Source organism: Carassius carassius, chromosome 46 (genome assembly GCF_963082965.1).
Source record: "Carassius carassius chromosome 46, fCarCar2.1, whole genome shotgun sequence".
In the NCBI taxonomy this organism is placed as follows: Eukaryota; Metazoa; Chordata; class Actinopteri; order Cypriniformes; family Cyprinidae; genus Carassius; species Carassius carassius.
Window position 1 is genome coordinate 12837018 of NC_081800.1, and position 16083 is coordinate 12853100.

The 16083-nt window shown below is 37.4% G+C and overlaps 1 protein-coding gene across 1 annotated transcript in view; it reads right to left on the bottom strand.

Moving 5' to 3' along the window:
- The window catches only part of dnah12 (dynein, axonemal, heavy chain 12), a 28585-nt gene that overhangs the window by 3555 nt on the left and 8947 nt on the right, over positions 1 to 16083 (bottom strand). The window contains exons 23-66 of the mRNA XM_059540243.1: positions 15907 to 16026; positions 15667 to 15823; positions 15319 to 15491; positions 14960 to 15112; positions 14503 to 14742; positions 14160 to 14405; positions 13945 to 14064; positions 13748 to 13857; positions 13291 to 13474; positions 13062 to 13202; positions 12814 to 12897; positions 12502 to 12690; positions 12264 to 12383; positions 11991 to 12179; positions 11751 to 11902; positions 11259 to 11397; positions 10973 to 11139; positions 10606 to 10861; positions 9921 to 10220; positions 9480 to 9658; positions 8548 to 8740; positions 8038 to 8199; positions 7743 to 7937; positions 7422 to 7555; positions 7096 to 7258; positions 6887 to 6967; positions 6551 to 6727; positions 6186 to 6317; positions 6010 to 6099; positions 5783 to 5923; positions 5185 to 5426; positions 4941 to 5088; positions 4713 to 4858; positions 4377 to 4591; positions 4072 to 4264; positions 3537 to 3729; positions 3269 to 3441; positions 3035 to 3175; positions 2737 to 2895; positions 2503 to 2647; positions 2224 to 2374; positions 1119 to 1372; positions 886 to 1026; positions 665 to 802 (exon numbers count right to left, since the gene is read on the bottom strand). Of these exons, the coding sequence (XP_059396226.1) occupies positions 665 to 802; positions 886 to 1026; positions 1119 to 1372; positions 2224 to 2374; positions 2503 to 2647; positions 2737 to 2895; positions 3035 to 3175; positions 3269 to 3441; positions 3537 to 3729; positions 4072 to 4264; positions 4377 to 4591; positions 4713 to 4858; positions 4941 to 5088; positions 5185 to 5426; positions 5783 to 5923; positions 6010 to 6099; positions 6186 to 6317; positions 6551 to 6727; positions 6887 to 6967; positions 7096 to 7258; positions 7422 to 7555; positions 7743 to 7937; positions 8038 to 8199; positions 8548 to 8740; positions 9480 to 9658; positions 9921 to 10220; positions 10606 to 10861; positions 10973 to 11139; positions 11259 to 11397; positions 11751 to 11902; positions 11991 to 12179; positions 12264 to 12383; positions 12502 to 12690; positions 12814 to 12897; positions 13062 to 13202; positions 13291 to 13474; positions 13748 to 13857; positions 13945 to 14064; positions 14160 to 14405; positions 14503 to 14742; positions 14960 to 15112; positions 15319 to 15491; positions 15667 to 15823; positions 15907 to 16026 (7326 nt within the window). The remainder of the gene's footprint in view (positions 1 to 664; positions 803 to 885; positions 1027 to 1118; positions 1373 to 2223; positions 2375 to 2502; positions 2648 to 2736; positions 2896 to 3034; positions 3176 to 3268; positions 3442 to 3536; positions 3730 to 4071; positions 4265 to 4376; positions 4592 to 4712; positions 4859 to 4940; positions 5089 to 5184; positions 5427 to 5782; positions 5924 to 6009; positions 6100 to 6185; positions 6318 to 6550; positions 6728 to 6886; positions 6968 to 7095; positions 7259 to 7421; positions 7556 to 7742; positions 7938 to 8037; positions 8200 to 8547; positions 8741 to 9479; positions 9659 to 9920; positions 10221 to 10605; positions 10862 to 10972; positions 11140 to 11258; positions 11398 to 11750; positions 11903 to 11990; positions 12180 to 12263; positions 12384 to 12501; positions 12691 to 12813; positions 12898 to 13061; positions 13203 to 13290; positions 13475 to 13747; positions 13858 to 13944; positions 14065 to 14159; positions 14406 to 14502; positions 14743 to 14959; positions 15113 to 15318; positions 15492 to 15666; positions 15824 to 15906; positions 16027 to 16083) is intronic.

Here is a 16083-nt window from a genome sequence, read left to right on the forward strand (position 1 = left end):
TGTTCTGTGTTCTAGTTTTGCATGTTATGTTCTGCACTTCTGAGTCTTGGTTTATTCTGCCCATTATATTGGATTACTATTTGTCTGTGTTTCTTGTTATTGTTTGGACTGTTTTTCTGGTATATGACCTTTGCCTGTGTTTGGATCATGATGGTGGATTACCCTCTGGATGAACACTAGGTTTGGTTTCTCAGCCTTAGTGTCTCAGAGCAGTACATGACAGGTTCAAAAGTCTGGGGTCGTTAAGATTTTCTTATAGAAATTAATACTTTTCTTCAGTTATGAATTAAATTGATCACAAGTGACAGTAAAGAAATGTATTATTGAATTAATGCTGTCTCCACAAAAATATTGTAAGCAGCACAACCATTTTCAACACTGATAATAAGAAATGTTTCTTGAGCAGCAAGACCATATATTAGAATGATTTAAATTACGACTATCCCTGTTCTAATAGGATTTGCACAACAAACATTTTTCTAAAGTTGGAAAAATTTGAAATGTGAGATATTTAATTGTATTTACTAGGATACTTAAAATGATAGTTATGAAATTAGCCTTAGAAAGATCAAGGAGTCATTTTAATATTTTAGAAATGTTATTTTAATTAAACAATACATTATAAAGTAGAAATGACACTGTGGTGGAAATTCAAGTGTTTTACCTGCAGCTGTCTGATACTAATGCGTAAATCTGACTCGTTAAATCCATAAGGAATGTTCCATCCCAATGGCCCAAACTTTTTTCTCTCCTGGACAAGAGCATGGAAGAAGCAAACCCCGTACAGGAGCTTCTCCCAGACCTATAAAACAGTAGTCAGTAATAAAATATCCTTATATCTGAAACATGAGTCAACATAAGACTGCAGACAGTCACTTTACTCACTAGCTCTTTGTTAGGACAGGCTGCAAAGAACTCGGGGTCAGAGATGGGATCTGACAGATACGACTGCAACAGGTTTAACCTCAGTCCAGTAGGAGGCTCATTGGTCATCTTCACTCCATTCTGCAAGATGGTCACTGGAAACTGGACAAAAAAAATAAAAATACTCACAAACTGAATGAGGAAAAAGACAATTGTCTATTAAGGGATGCACAATATAAGTGCCCCATGGGTACCATTGGTGATGGGTAGCTGGTGAGCCAAAGACGAAAGTTTGAATGGCATGTGTCAGGGGTGAGGTCCTCACAGATCTTCTCCAGAGTGGACATCCAGGACACAGCCAGGTGGCAGTTTTGCAAGCACACCCAGGTGCCCTCTTTCATAGCAGAGCGGATCAACTTCATTGCTATAGGACCCTGGCCTTGTCCCAGAGAGATGGATTTAAACTGGGAGCCACCCATGTTCTTATCATTGGCAAATTTCAGCAGACCTAAAAAGAAGGGAAATTTTGACTTGAATGTGTGCTTGACAGGTTTTACACTTTGCCAAACCTAGTTGCCATAAGTTGAAGAAATTGATTTCATATATATCCTGCATTCTGTCTGTGCTATTTTCTAACTGTCTGTTAAATATGCGTAAGTGTTTTTGGTCATGTCTGTTCAACAGCCCCTTTCACACAGTATTTTTTAATCAGTTTAATTTAACACTAAAGACTGGATGTGTGAAAGGGGCAAACAATGTCTCTTGCCATGACAATTGCATCACCCCTGCTTTCTGTTCCATTACTTTATGGAGATCATGTGGCCAATTGAATAAAACATACTTTTTCTATGCAATCACCTTATTTTCAGACCCATTCAGTAAACATAAAATAAAAGGCCAATCAAAACATAAATTTAGAAAAGGCTGGAATACACCACACAACTTTTGCCCCGATTTGCAGTTTGGATGAGTCAATGCTAGTTGCCACATGTCAGAACAAGTCTCCAGATTTTAGGCAGTTGGAGCTGACAAATTTCACAGAAAAATGCAGTGTATGATGCGCACACACTTTTTTTTCTCCTTGCAACAAGCTTTATGTTTCTGCATGAGTTTGTTGCATTCTGAATTACTTAAATGTCTGGCAGTGTGTAATCCTCAGTCGTTTAGTATATGATGCCCAGTTTTTCTCTGTAAACATTAAAGTGAATGTATGGCTTTTGTTCCTAAATCATTTTAGGTTTTAAAAATTGTGTAGCATTTTCCAACCTGAAGTATTTACCCTAAACGTAATTCATGAAAAATTAAGTCCACTCTAAATAAGAGAAATGTCCTATTTAACTGGAGTAATAAAGCACTCACTAGCCATAGGATCTGCTCCAGGAGAGAGTACAAACACCAGAGGAATGGTGCAGTTGGAGTCAATGTAGCTCTTACTGAGATCAAATGGAGGTGGTTCAACAAATCTCTTTCCCAGTTTGTCAGTCACAAATTTGCTGATTGCTAGGTCAATCTTCGAAGAAAGGATAAAGTGAAATTAAAATAACTTGGAAAAAAATGTTACTGTTAGTGATGTGCTGCTTTTATTACTTTTTAATGGACTATGATAAGAACATAATTTTAAACTCAATGAAAACTCACTTTATCAGGTCTAAGGCTTCGGTAAATGATCATTTTTTGAAGCTCATTGAGTTTATCACACCAGGGTTTGGGCAAAGCTGTGTTGTATGGCTCCTTGCTGTCATAAATTGGCAGGAAACTCTCAGGACTCTTAATAAAGCTCTCCCTATATTTAGTTAAAAGAATGCGTCAGTATCAGCTGCAGAAGCATTCATAAACGAAACATGCAAATGTAACATTTCAGTCATTTCATACTTGAGGCCCTGAAGGGCAGGAAGATCACTGGCCCGACAGATCTCATCCCAGCTCTTGTCAGGCAGCCAGTTTGGATCAGGGTTGGCGACGTTGTTCTGCAGACCCACACCTCCAGTGAGCAGGAACTTAAATTCAGAGTACTCAATCTCCTTCTTAGCCCTTAGAAAGATCAAGTTTAGTGCACAGATTCAATAAAGACCATATATACTTGGACATACGTTTCATCAGGTCTCTAGGAAATCTGATAGTGTTGTTTTTATTTAGTAATGTTCAGGACTGTATTAAAGTTTGAACTTACAGCAGTAGGTTAGAACAGAGCAGGAACGAGAAGAGGAGTTTGTCCTTCTCAAAGAGCGAACGGCACACGTTGCAGTACAGGTTATAGGTGAAATGATCAATCAGGTATCTGAGTCTCTTCTCTAGATTCTTTGATTTATTGCTGTGGAATCCATATGCACAATTAAAAGAAAATATGACACAAATTAAAATGACTGATGCCGAATTTTTTAACTCATGTGCAGTTATTCCTCACCTGTCATGTATTGAGCTGACATAGAGGTTGACAAACCAGTTGAGAGAGTATTGATACATGGGGTCGATGTTGGCCAGGTCTGCGATACTGAAGAAGAGGATGGAGGAGTGCTTAGCAATGGCTCTGTAGCCCTCCCTCGACTCAGCTATTTCAATCTCAGTCTTCTCTGCAATCTGAAAGTTCACAGCAAGCCACAGAGGTCAAACCAGAAACGATCATGGCGTTAATAAAAGAATTTAATCTAAACCAGCTCTTTAATGCACTACACCTGCTGTTTCTTAGTGATCTCATTAGACATGATCTTGGAAGCATCTAGGATCTGAATGGCACTCTCATCTTCCAGGATGTTCCCCTCTGAGGACTGTAGAGTTTCCAGGATTTGGTCCTCGATCTCTTTAAGCTGCTTCTTATTGGCCGCAGACTGAAGAATCAGGGCATTTCTTTCCTCTTCTAATTCAGGCCTGAGGGAAAACAGAAGAGAAATACTGTATCATATAAGGACATTACTTCTAAATCATATTTCACAGGAAATCAAAGGACAAAAAAATATGTTTTGCAATTTAATGTTATATTTAGTACCATTAAGATTTGTATTATTTTCCATGTATTATTGTATTGCTTTCTATGATATATATACATTCTATATAAATAAGTTAATGCATTACAGTATTGAAAATTGAGGGAAAATGTCATTTGTCATGAAAATAATGAAAAAAAAAACAACCAACCAAAACAAACAAATTAAATGGTTACATTTAATTATGTATGCATGTATATAAATGATATATATATTTTTAAATCACCTCTCTTTTGCTACAACAATCCCAAGTAACTGGTCTTCAAGGCCCTCTGGTGTAATCATGAAGTTAAGCAGACACACTTTAGTAGCAAGCTCAGGCAGGTAATGAGGGTTCCTTAGCTTTGTAGTGATGTAAAAGCGGAAGTCAGTCGAGTACTCAATCACACTTTCGCCCAATCTGATACAGTCCACACCCCCTACAACAAGAAAGCATGAATTTTCAACCCCTCATTGAGAGTCCAATTAATCATTTAATCAAAATCAACTTAAAACAATATATTTTTTAACAGAGTTAATTAAGTAAAACACCTTGTTTGAAAACTTGTTTGAGTAGCAGCGGCTCTAAGGAGGGGTCGAGCTCCTCTCCTACATTCTCCAGCAGCAGTGGTGTACCAAACTGAATGCAGTTCTCAAGTGTTCTCATGTAGTCAGCATCAGTTAACTTGATCACATTCAAGTTATGCTCCCTTTCTGAGTTTTTCACCCATTTGTTGGCCTGGCCCTGTGGATCTATCATTAACGGCCTGGCAAAGAGAAAAAAACGGGTGGTAAAACATAACACGTTGATTCTAAAATCAGAAGAAAAGACATGTCATCATTTGTAAACACAAGATTTGAAAAGGATTTGGCTTTGTTGAGCCATACCATCTTCTGGAGTTGCTCACTATAACACCATTATCAATGGAGAAGCTGTCAGTGGGAAGGCCAGCGATATTCCAGGCCCTGATCTTGATTGGATCTCCAAGTGTCTTACTTAGAGAGAAGTCATCAGAGGATGGGATCTTTTTGGACTGAGTAGAAAGGAAACATTGAATAAATTACACAAAATATTAATTTGCAAAAAAGACTTTACTGAGGGAAGCAATATAGTACCTTGCAGAGCTTGGCCCACATTTTAGTACAGTCATGGCGGAAGGTGGCAGTGAAAGCTCCCAGATAAGCAATAACACCAGCAGATATTAGCACATCACCTGTCAAGTTATCATATGTGCACTGAAGATCATTGGCTGCCTTTGACCACCTATGTAGAAATACAGGAACACATACTCTGTTGGCTCAAATCTAGGATTCAACTGACTGCATAGATTTCAAAGATTTGGTTGTAGTTTATTGAAACCTGGATTTTTCTCCTCCTAAACCTCCAATTAGTTTCTCGGCTCTCTCAAGCTTGCGAGCACAGAGGTCCACCTGGAACTCCAGCTGAGCTTTCTCTTCAGTCTTTTCCTCCAAAGTCTTCTGCAGTGAGGCCAGACGATCTTCCACCTCCTTTAGCTCCGCCCTCTTTTGGTTTAGCAGGGCCATGGTGGTGGCTAGGGATTCCTGGGCTACAATAAGGTTGGCTTTCTTAGGTGCCACCACCTGAAAGAGAAAATAATTTTAATCTCATCAAGAGGTCTGCAGCAATAAAAAGGTATGCATATATGTCATGAAATATCATATAATAAAATAAAATACATAACATGGAATATATATATATATATATATATATATATATATATATATATATATATATATATATATATATATATAATGTATAGTACATATACTGTATATTTCCTTATATTTAAAGAAATAAAAATGAAAAATAACATAAAAAACAATGTCATTTTGAGAAGAGAAGATAAAGAAGAAAATATGTAATGTAACTATTTAACTAATAATTATTATAGAGAAGGAAATTACTTGGCATGAGATACAGTTAAGGATCTGCCTACCTTTGCCACTCTGTCATAAACCTCCATTGCAGTGATCCATCTGCAAAGCCCCTCAGCTGCAGACGAAGCCTTGGCCACTTTGGTGGGGTCAAAGTCAGGGTTGGTCATGTACTCACTACGGATTTTTTGCATCACTTGAGTCTGTCACAAAACAACACCATTAAAACACATCAACCACAGTGTTAAAAAGTAACCTACTGTACACACCCTACAAAAAAAAGACTTACAGGGATGTTGTCTTTGTCATACTCCTTCAGATCTTTGAGGAAATTCATGTCTCCTAGCAGCTTCTTGCTTGGACCCCAGTAGTCAAGAATCTATTAGAATAGATATCATGCTGTCAGAAAAGAAGTAAAAACAAAGAAAGCTGTTTTCATGTGACCTGTCTAGACTCGCTTTTGACCTTCTGTCCAGTTCCAGCAGGATCATTGATCTTCTCTGGTTTGATGTCCTTCATTACACACACCCCTGCCATCACCAGCTTCACTCCTGATGGAGGGTTCTTCATTGATTTTACAATGGTCACATCAGCTGGCTGAAATAACAAATCAACCCACACCTTTTATGATAATCTATAATTTTATAAACCACACTTTCCAACATTTAAACATACATGAAAAATGACAGGATGTTATTTATATTCTTTAAAAATTCTGGGTGGGGTTCAATCTAAACCCTTATCCCAAACATACTAAATTACAATTCTTCTTCTATATATACACAATCTATATAGTGTGTGAAAAGCAGTATGTAAAATATGTAGTTGACCTTGAGTGTGTCCAGGGCAGACAGCGCAGCCTCCAGTGCAGGGATTGCCTCAGCCAAGTCACTCTCACACTCATTCTTCAATGCCTGAGCTTCATTTGCTTTTAGAGTAGCTGTTTCTTCATCCACACGGACAAGTTTGCTCTTCGCCTCAACCTCCACTGACTCAACCTCTATCACCTGCAGAATAGAAACATGTAGCTAACAAACGCAGGCAAACTTTTATGAAAATTAAGATACTACTATAGGAACAACAGAAACACTGTAAATCACTTCATTGGTAGTACAAAATGAACAGATGATCATTTGCTTTCAGCACAGGTAGTGTAAATTTCTTACTTTCATTATTTTGTTGTTGTCAATCTTAGCCTGTTCTAATTTAGGCTGCAGGTCCACCAGCTCCTTCTTCATTTCACTCACCTAAAACAGCATAAATGCATTCAAATATGCTAAAAAAAGGCTATAAGGTTATAAAAAAAACAATTTTAGTATTATATGCATTATTATATGGATTTAAAAGATACGTTTATCTGCTTTAAACACATTACCTGAGATTCTGCAAAAGCCAGTTTGTCCAATCCATTTGTGTATCTGTTTTTAGCAGTCATAACAGTGTCTCGTTTTTGAGTGAGAAGAAGTCTGAAGGCAGCTATGAGCTCCAAGTAGGAAGTAGGAGTCACATAGTTATGGCGGCCCAGCTCTGACAAAAACCTGCAAGGATTACATAATTTCGTAGAATTGTGACAACTTTACTGTTTGACATTGCAAGGTGCCTGTGTTCTACAAGCCACAAGTAAAAAAAAAGTTGGGTCATCGTTTTTTGTAGGAACTGGCCCTTTAACAGATCATACTAGCTTTGATATAAACATCATACCTGTGAGACAGATCGATAGCAGAAGTGTGGAAGGTCTTGCAGATTGGCACGATTTCCTGTCGCTCAAGATCACTCAGCTCCAATGTCTCCAAGAACTTATTAGCCACTCGCTCCAAAGCCTCTTCAGGCCATGGCTGGGGAGATCAGAAACTAAACTGTAACTTCACTTTCAGAGAAGGTGTATATTCAAAACTGGTTAAATTGGTCATTTTTTTTTTTTTATAACATGAATAGAATTAGTTAATTAAAAAAAACTCTTAGTTTCTCCAAACATAATTAGTAAATGCTCAACCATCTCTTCCCTGTCTTAGCCAACCTTACCTGAAACCAATCTATGGTGCAGCAGTTAATGAGCGAAGGGAACTGTCTGAGGCGGTTTCGGAAAGCATCTCCTATCGGGCTAAAGGCTACTACTATATGTAGGTTCTCTCGGCAGCGTGTCACAAAATATGCAAACAGGGCCAGAGGGCTGAACTCCAAATTTGTATTCCCAGCTTGAGCAATGGGGCGTACAGCCTGAAGAGGATACAGAGAAAAAAAAAAATATTCTTACAATACAATGCATCAATAAAGAGTTACATATATGAAACATGCATTTATTTTGTCGGTATCTTACCTCCATAATTTCTTGCTTTTCATCCACAGCAAAGATGTTTGGTACCTCTCCTGTGTTTAAAATGCTGTCCACATCTTCTAAAAATGCTTCATCCTTTATCTGAGCATCAGTGAGCAGGAACACCATTTTCTGGCCTTTAACTCCTGCATTCTTCATCAGGCGCTAGACAACACAAAATCCATTAGTCGGCACATTTTCCTTCTAAATATAATCTTCATGTAGCTCTTTTCCATATAACAGTTCAAAGTGACCAAGGGCTTTCAAGCTCCAAAAATATTATGATGTATACTTGGAATATTGCACAAAAGTAGAATTCATTACTTTTATGGTGCTTTAATGGTGTTTTTGTATCTTGACAGCACCTCGCATGGAAAAGAGCTGCGTGATGACTCATAAAAAAATAAAAAATAAATCTACTTTTGAGCTTCACTGAAACAGGAACAGCATACATGTTTGGAATGTAAATAATAGTAAATAATGAACTTTTTTTTAATTTTAATTATACCATACCTTCAGATCATCTCTCCATTCATTCATGCCATAGCTTTTTGAGATCTCAGGCTGGAACAAAGTCATATTAGCCATAAAAGTGGCAAGCCTGGTGATGGACTGACGCCCACTGCCTCCAACTCCAACCAACAAAGCATTCCCCCCAGGCTGTTTTAACACACGGCTGATCCTGGACAGGTGCTCCAGGACATAACTATACAAATGAACAAGGGAGACAATCAATCAAATATGTCATACAGTACTTCTGTTCTCTTAAAAGTTTTGTCAAAGACTATAGAATACCCAAGACGTTTCACTCGTGTAGTTTTGTAAGACTGAATAAGCATTTTTAACACTATTTGAGTAAAAGAAACATCGTTTATGAGACCGTTGTTGTCAGATTTCACTGGTGTGTGATTGGATTAGATTTCAATTGTAAGCTTCACGAACAGTTTTGGAGAATTTGATGTTTCCTCATTAAAAGAGATAGGAGCTGCACTTTCATGCCCGAGAGGCGTTTTAAAGATGGCCACCAAATGAAATTATTTGCCTTAAAGGGACTTAGGTGTTGTTCCCCCAAACATAAAAATTATGTTATCGTTTACTCACCCTCATGTCTTTCCAAACCTGTATTAATTTATTTCTTCAGTGGAACAAAAAAAAGATACTTTGAAGAATGTTGGTAGTCAAACAGTTTCAGTTCCTGTTAACCTCCACTCTTTGGACAAAAAATGCAATGGAAGTCAATGAGAACCAAAACTGTCTGTTATCAACATTCATCAAAATATCTTCTTTTTGGGTTCCACTTAAGAAAGTAAGTCATACACTTTTGGAATGATATGAGGGTGAGCAAATGATGACAGAATGTTCGGTGGACTTTAAGACAATGTCTATTGGAGAATCACAGTATATGGCTTGATGCACTAAAGTGTATAAAGCTTTTTAAAAGTTACCGGAATATGACCAAGTTCATGCGGTTCTTGTGGGTTTGGTTGTACTCTTCCAGACAGGCTTCTACCACCTCACCAAAGTGCTCCATGGAGGAAACCTCTGCATACAGCCTCTCACTTTCATCTATGTCAGGGGTCATATAATCACCAAATAACAAGTTCCGCAAGTTCTCCTCACAAAGCTGAGGAAAAACAAAAACCAACCATTTTGGTTTCACATGATCAAAAATTACTTCATATTCATCACTGGAAAGCAAGGCAGAATTTTTGTCCTATTAAATTAGTATTTTTCATTAAAATAGATCAGTTTTGTTAAAACAAGATACATTTATTTAAAAAAAAACTGCATGAGATATTAAGATAATACATTCTAAATTACATTTAACGTACATAATTTAATGAATGAGAAGCCTTGGATGTTTTTTGTTTATTGTTTTTACGTACAGGTTTGTTACAATCCTTAAGATGTTCAAAGACTGTGTCAAAGTTCTCCATGAAGTGCTCTTTCACAATATTGCTTATGACTGAGAAGAACCAGGCTCGGTCATGGTCATCCACAAGGCGATCATAGAAGATGCGGTACAATTCGTGTATGAAAAGCCGGATCATTGTTCGCTTGTTTGCAAGTGATTCCTTCTTCAGTAGCAGGCAGCCCTGCACAACTCGTGAGAAATCCCTTAGGTTGAAAGTGTAATGAGACTTAGCTGGGGTGGGAAGGAGATTTTCTATAGCCTTTTTATAAACCTATTTCACACACAACACAGAATTAGACAATGTAAAATAAAACAGGCAAAAAATAAATAATGGAATTATTTCCATTATATATATATATATATATACACCATTCAAAAGTTAAGGGTGAGTAAGTTTTTGCTCTTTTAAAAGAAAGAAATTAATAATTTTATTCAACAGGGATGCATTAAATCTCATGTATAAATTACTTTTTAAAATATATTCATATAGAAAACAGTTAAACTGTAGAATAAATTACTGTTTTTACCATATGTTCCATTAAATAAATGCCGTCTTTGTAGGAATAAAGGACTATTAAAGTCAATTTAATGTAAAACCTTTCCAACCCTGAACTTTTGAACGGTAGTGTTTACATACTGTATCTATCACGACTGACCTCAAGTGTTGCAGTGACTATCTGATTGCCAATCGTGAAGCAGTCAGGTGGGAAGTCATTGGTCCGGAGGTAAAAGGTCACAACATTAGAAAAAATGCGCACCATGGTCTCATCACTGAATGAATTGATGCTGCACATGTTAAAATGGCGTAGAAAACGAGGAGTCACTGCATTCCTCCCACCACCAGGGGGACCCATGGCAGAGATCAGTTGCAGGTCCATAAGGGTGATTTTTGAGGTATCCTTAAGGTCATACCTACAACATAAGGACTCTGTTAGAGCATGAGTTATATAAGCTCAGCTCTACAACAACACATAGACTAGGACAGATAAGACTGATTTATAGTGTATTCAAGTTTTCATTTACCAGTTCCCATGGTCAAAATACTGACGAAGCAGCTCAATTGGAGGCTGTGCACCAAACACCTCTTTTGCTGGCATATTCATGTCATCCACAAAAATGATGCATTTCTTTCCCATGGGAGGTCCATACACTCCCTTTCGCCTCTTGTCTAGTCTGGACATAATAATGTTCTAGAGGATAGATAGAGAGCTTGTGCTATAGAAAAATACTACTGAAAAATGTTATGGGTTCATTGTGAAAATTAACAATATATTGACAAATGGGGATTGGAAAGTATCGTGGTGCTTACCTGAGTTTGATTGGCACTGGTGCGAGCTGAGAAGTTGATGAAGAATGGAAGGAAGAGGTCTTTGTCGAGATTGTTCATTAGTTTTTCTTTCACATAAACAGACTTTCCTGTGCCTGTGGGGCCGACCAGCAAAAGAGGTCTAAAATCGAAGTGAAAAACAAAAACTTAAAAAAAAAATATTTTCTGTGAATGCAATAACACAAATTAAAATCAATAGTTTAAATACTAAGTTTAAAGAATATATAAGTTAATGCAATGGTTCTAAAGAAAATTTAAAGAAAATTTCCAAAGGAGTTACAGGATGACTTAAAAGTATTCAAATTATATAAAAAAAATATATTAATATATTAAGAAAATGGAACTTTAATCTAAATTAAAAAACTTAAAAAACAAAATCAAGCCTGAAAACCTGAAAACTGAAACCATATTTCTTTCTCCTCTCAATAACCGCTGGCCTAATGTTTTTTCAAGATATTTAAAAAAAAGACTTACATCCCATACTGAATGCAGAGATCCATTAGGTAAGTATATCGCACAGTGTCAATTGTGGGGACAATGATTTCCTGTACTTTAGTATTCTTGTCGCCTAGTGGTGCATTTCTGATGGACTCATTCCAGTGGACCCAGCGACCTTTTCCTTTGAACTAATTTGAAGGGGGAAAAAAAAGTCATTTTTCACAGTATTAGGCCTATCTCTCACATTCTCATACTACTGCAGTACTATATACCAACCTCATAACTGTAGTCATAGACAAGACCTTTCTCTTCGAATGGACAGTCCCATCTTGACACAGTAGCAGGTATTGGATAGTTTTCTGCCTTTCCTGAGATTATTTCCCTTAAAAACTGATCGAATCGACTGCGACTATCTGTATCACAGCAACCACCGACAGACCACACCAGGGCAAAGGCAAAAGCTGCCTGCATAGGACAAAAAAATTAGTGTTTATAAATTTAACTGGATTCTGATGAGTTGTATGTTGTACCTTTTAAATGAATAATTACCATGATCCATGTGCGTATGTTTTTGTTCCCTGGATCTTCATTTAAAGGTCTAGTAAGCAGCATCTCAAAGAGTCGTGTGAGAGACACAACTGTATTACTGTTGCTGGTGGGAATGACCTCCTGAAATATTAAACTCCATTTAATGCAATGAGCTCTGGCTGATTTGTTGACCACATCTAAGATCAAAAATTATTTAACATGGTTATGCTATATGCAATTAATAATGTAAAATAATTACCCGGCATTGCTTGCGTAATAAAACAAGTGCAGGAGGAAGTAACCACTCAAAGAGTTGCTGCAGTAGTGTGGAATTGTCTTGTGACTGAAGTGGGTCAGGAAGTGTTCTCATCCATGATAGCACCAGAGGAGTCCATCCTAGCTGAGACGGCTCCATGTAGATCATTCCACAACGACTCACTGTGGCTGGCTATTTCAGGAATTAGAAATTGTTAGTACGGTATAGATGATGAAGGCTGAAGCGTTTTCGAATATGCTGCATATATGGATAGTACTGAGATTTAATATTAAATATTGAGACAGGCCGACTCACAGAAGCTTGCGACAGATCCATAGCCTCAAAAATGAGACTCATCTGACTGGACATCTGGATAATCTCCCCACTCATGAGGCATAGCTAAAATATAATAAAAAACAAATATTATAATTCAGTCACAACAGCAACCACCTCCTGTCTAATATAGAATGCTCCAACAATGCTGATATAAAGGTTATATAAAAAATTATATACAGGTTATTTAAATGATATCAAGAAACATTCTTAAAATAATGTTAACCTGCCTTTTTGTTGTCATCCAGCACAGTGTTCATGCTCTCAATCCAAAGTGTGTCTATGGGGCCATCGAACACCACCCATTTCCTGTCCGGGGTGTCACTTGAGGCAAATTCACGAAAGGTGTTTGCCACAATCCCATCTGTCCACTGATAAAACAGAAATGTACAAGTGAAAAAATGCACAAATAAACAAACTGTTGCTTTTTATAATCTGATGCAGAAACCAAGCTCCTACCTCATGGGAAACAGGATCAAACTGACCAAACACTTGGCCCATGGTTATAGATTTAGGATTGACAGTTTGATAGACAACTTTTTCTTCTTCATTGTAGCCCCTCTCATTCATCAGGGTCAAAGTATCAGCAAGAACATGAAGTACTTTGGTTTTTCCTGCAAATGGTTCTCCAACAAGCATGAACCTATGGAATATTTCAACAGAACATTTTATTGTTTGAACCAACATTTTTAATGGATGAAAATCCTCTTGTGTGATAGAGTAACAAAAACAAATGTTTCTGTGTTTTGCCTCATATGGTTACATAATATAATGCAGTATAATATATTTTTGAGCTTTACAGCTAGTAGATTGTCATGTAAATTATAATATTACTATAATATTAATAAATAAAACGTTTCACAAAAAAATTCAAATTACAAGTTTAAGTATTATTGGTTAGGAAATACCAACTTACCCATGACGAACAATCATCATCTCATAAGTCTGAATCATTTTGTCCAGGAAAACCTTTACAGGTTGCACATTGTGTTTTTTGCAGCACTCTTGAGCACATTCCAGAAATACCTAGTGCATAAGATGTGGTGAAAATATCTTATTTATCATTAGAAATCTAAATTAAAAACTAAACTAACAGCATTACGTAAAGGGAACCTTATAATCTGCCACAGGTAGTGAAATTCCTGGGAACAGGTCACTGGTGATTCCATTGAAAAGAGGGATATCATGGGAGAGAAACTTGGGCTCATTTACATCCTTGATGGACCGTAGAAGCTACAGTACCAAGAGAATGAGGGTAATGTATCAGGTTTTAACCAGCTTGTGGTATGAGACACTATGTTAACTATACTTCCTTTTGATTTACTTACAAGTATATCCTCGTTTTCATCTGGAAATTTGAGTTTAAGGTTCCCAGCAGCCACCAGCACAGCTTTAACAGCTCTCATCCCATAGTCATAGTGGAACTGAGAAGACAACTGCTCAGAGCACAGTCTGTAGGTCATCACAATCTTCACTGAGAGAGGCTTAGCATTGAGGAAGCCATAAGAGTACAAGGAGATCTCAGCGATCAGTGCATAGTTAGGCACCATCATGGCCACTGTTCTAAACAAGACCTTGAGTAACATGAAAATAGAACAGTACAGTTAAATCCAAGTTAGATAACCTGATCTTAATTAAACAGGTTACTCATAACACACAAAAAAAAAACACCTTGAGATTATCAGGGAGTTCAGATCGGCCAGCGTATCCAGGGTTCATGGTGATGGCCACAAAACAGTTGGGGTTGAGGCGTAACTCTGTGCCCTCAAAGTCAAAATACTCAAGTCTCATTTCGATTGCCCTCTGAATACATAGGATCTGCTGAGCTACCACCGACAACACCTCCAGCTCAATTCTGTTAAATTCATCAAAGCATGCCCAGGCACCAGAAGACGCCAATCCCTTGAAGAACTAAAAATAATATTTCAGGCAAATGTTGACTTAATATAAGAGATTTCCTGTAATTTACAGAGCTCATTCAGTAAATGATAGATAAACTGATGATTATAGACTAATGAAATTTGAGTGCAAGAGATGAATCTCAAGTTTCTGAGTTTAAGAAATTCTTTGACGAGTCCTTGATGTAGAACATAATTCCAGCTTTATGTATGAAACGAGTCCCTCTCACCTTCCCCATGGCTAGGTAGTCAAGGCCATCCGAGCAGTTAAACACTACACACTGCACAGCAAGGGCTTTGGCCAGATCTTTGGTGGTCTCGGTTTTGCCTGTGCCTGCAGGTCCTTCAGGAGCTCCACCCAAATTCAAGTAAAACGCTCCAATCTTTAAGAGGGCAATACGTCAGATACCAGAAAAGGGAATATTTATGCCTCAAAAATAATAAATATGTAGCTGGCATGATTATTGTTAGTTTGATTATTGTTTTAGATTTAATTAATAAATTGTAACAAATTAGTATTTTCTGTATTCTCATAGCATAATAGCAAATCCTAATAGCCAACATAAATTAAAATAGTCATGTAATATACCAAAGTTCGGTAGCATCTGTCTGTTAATGGTGTGATGACCAAGCGAGGAGAGTTTCCGAGGTATTCATAAGCATACTTGACATCACAGTTTATAATGCGGACACGCACATTGTTGTCAGCCCAATAGTAACGTAGCTGGGCAAGCCACTGGAAATCTGTCTCACTAGAAACACCTGAAATGGATATTCAAAATTAAACAGTACAATACAGTAACCTCAAATTCAAATAATAAAGTCATACAACAAAAATATAAATATTTTGTTTTATAATTTCTTCAGAAGACTGAAAAATGCTTTTTAAAATTCATAATATCAGAGCTACCATGCAGATTAATCAAAACAAGAGAACCTTTCTCTATCATCTCCATGACAACATCCCTGGCATGCACATCTATGGTCACTAGGGCCCCCAGAGTTGTGCGTGTCTGCTTGGACAGCTTCCCTCTCACCAGTTCCACGATATCATTCAGCTGATTCTGCAGCTGCTCATAGTAGTTCTTCAGACCCTATGAAATCATTCAGATCAATATCTTAGGTACACTGATAACAGAATCCAAAGGTCCACTAATATTCAGAGTGGTTTCCTTACATTAGCGCCACTCCTGATGGCCTCATGCACCTCCAGTGTCCAGTACATCTGTGAAGTACAGAGGACCACCTGTCCAGGCCACTCACGTACCCACTGACTCCTTTTAGCCTCTGGATAAGCCTCAACACATTTAAGTGCAAAAAATGTAATAAAGACTTAAATTTGACACAAAAAGTG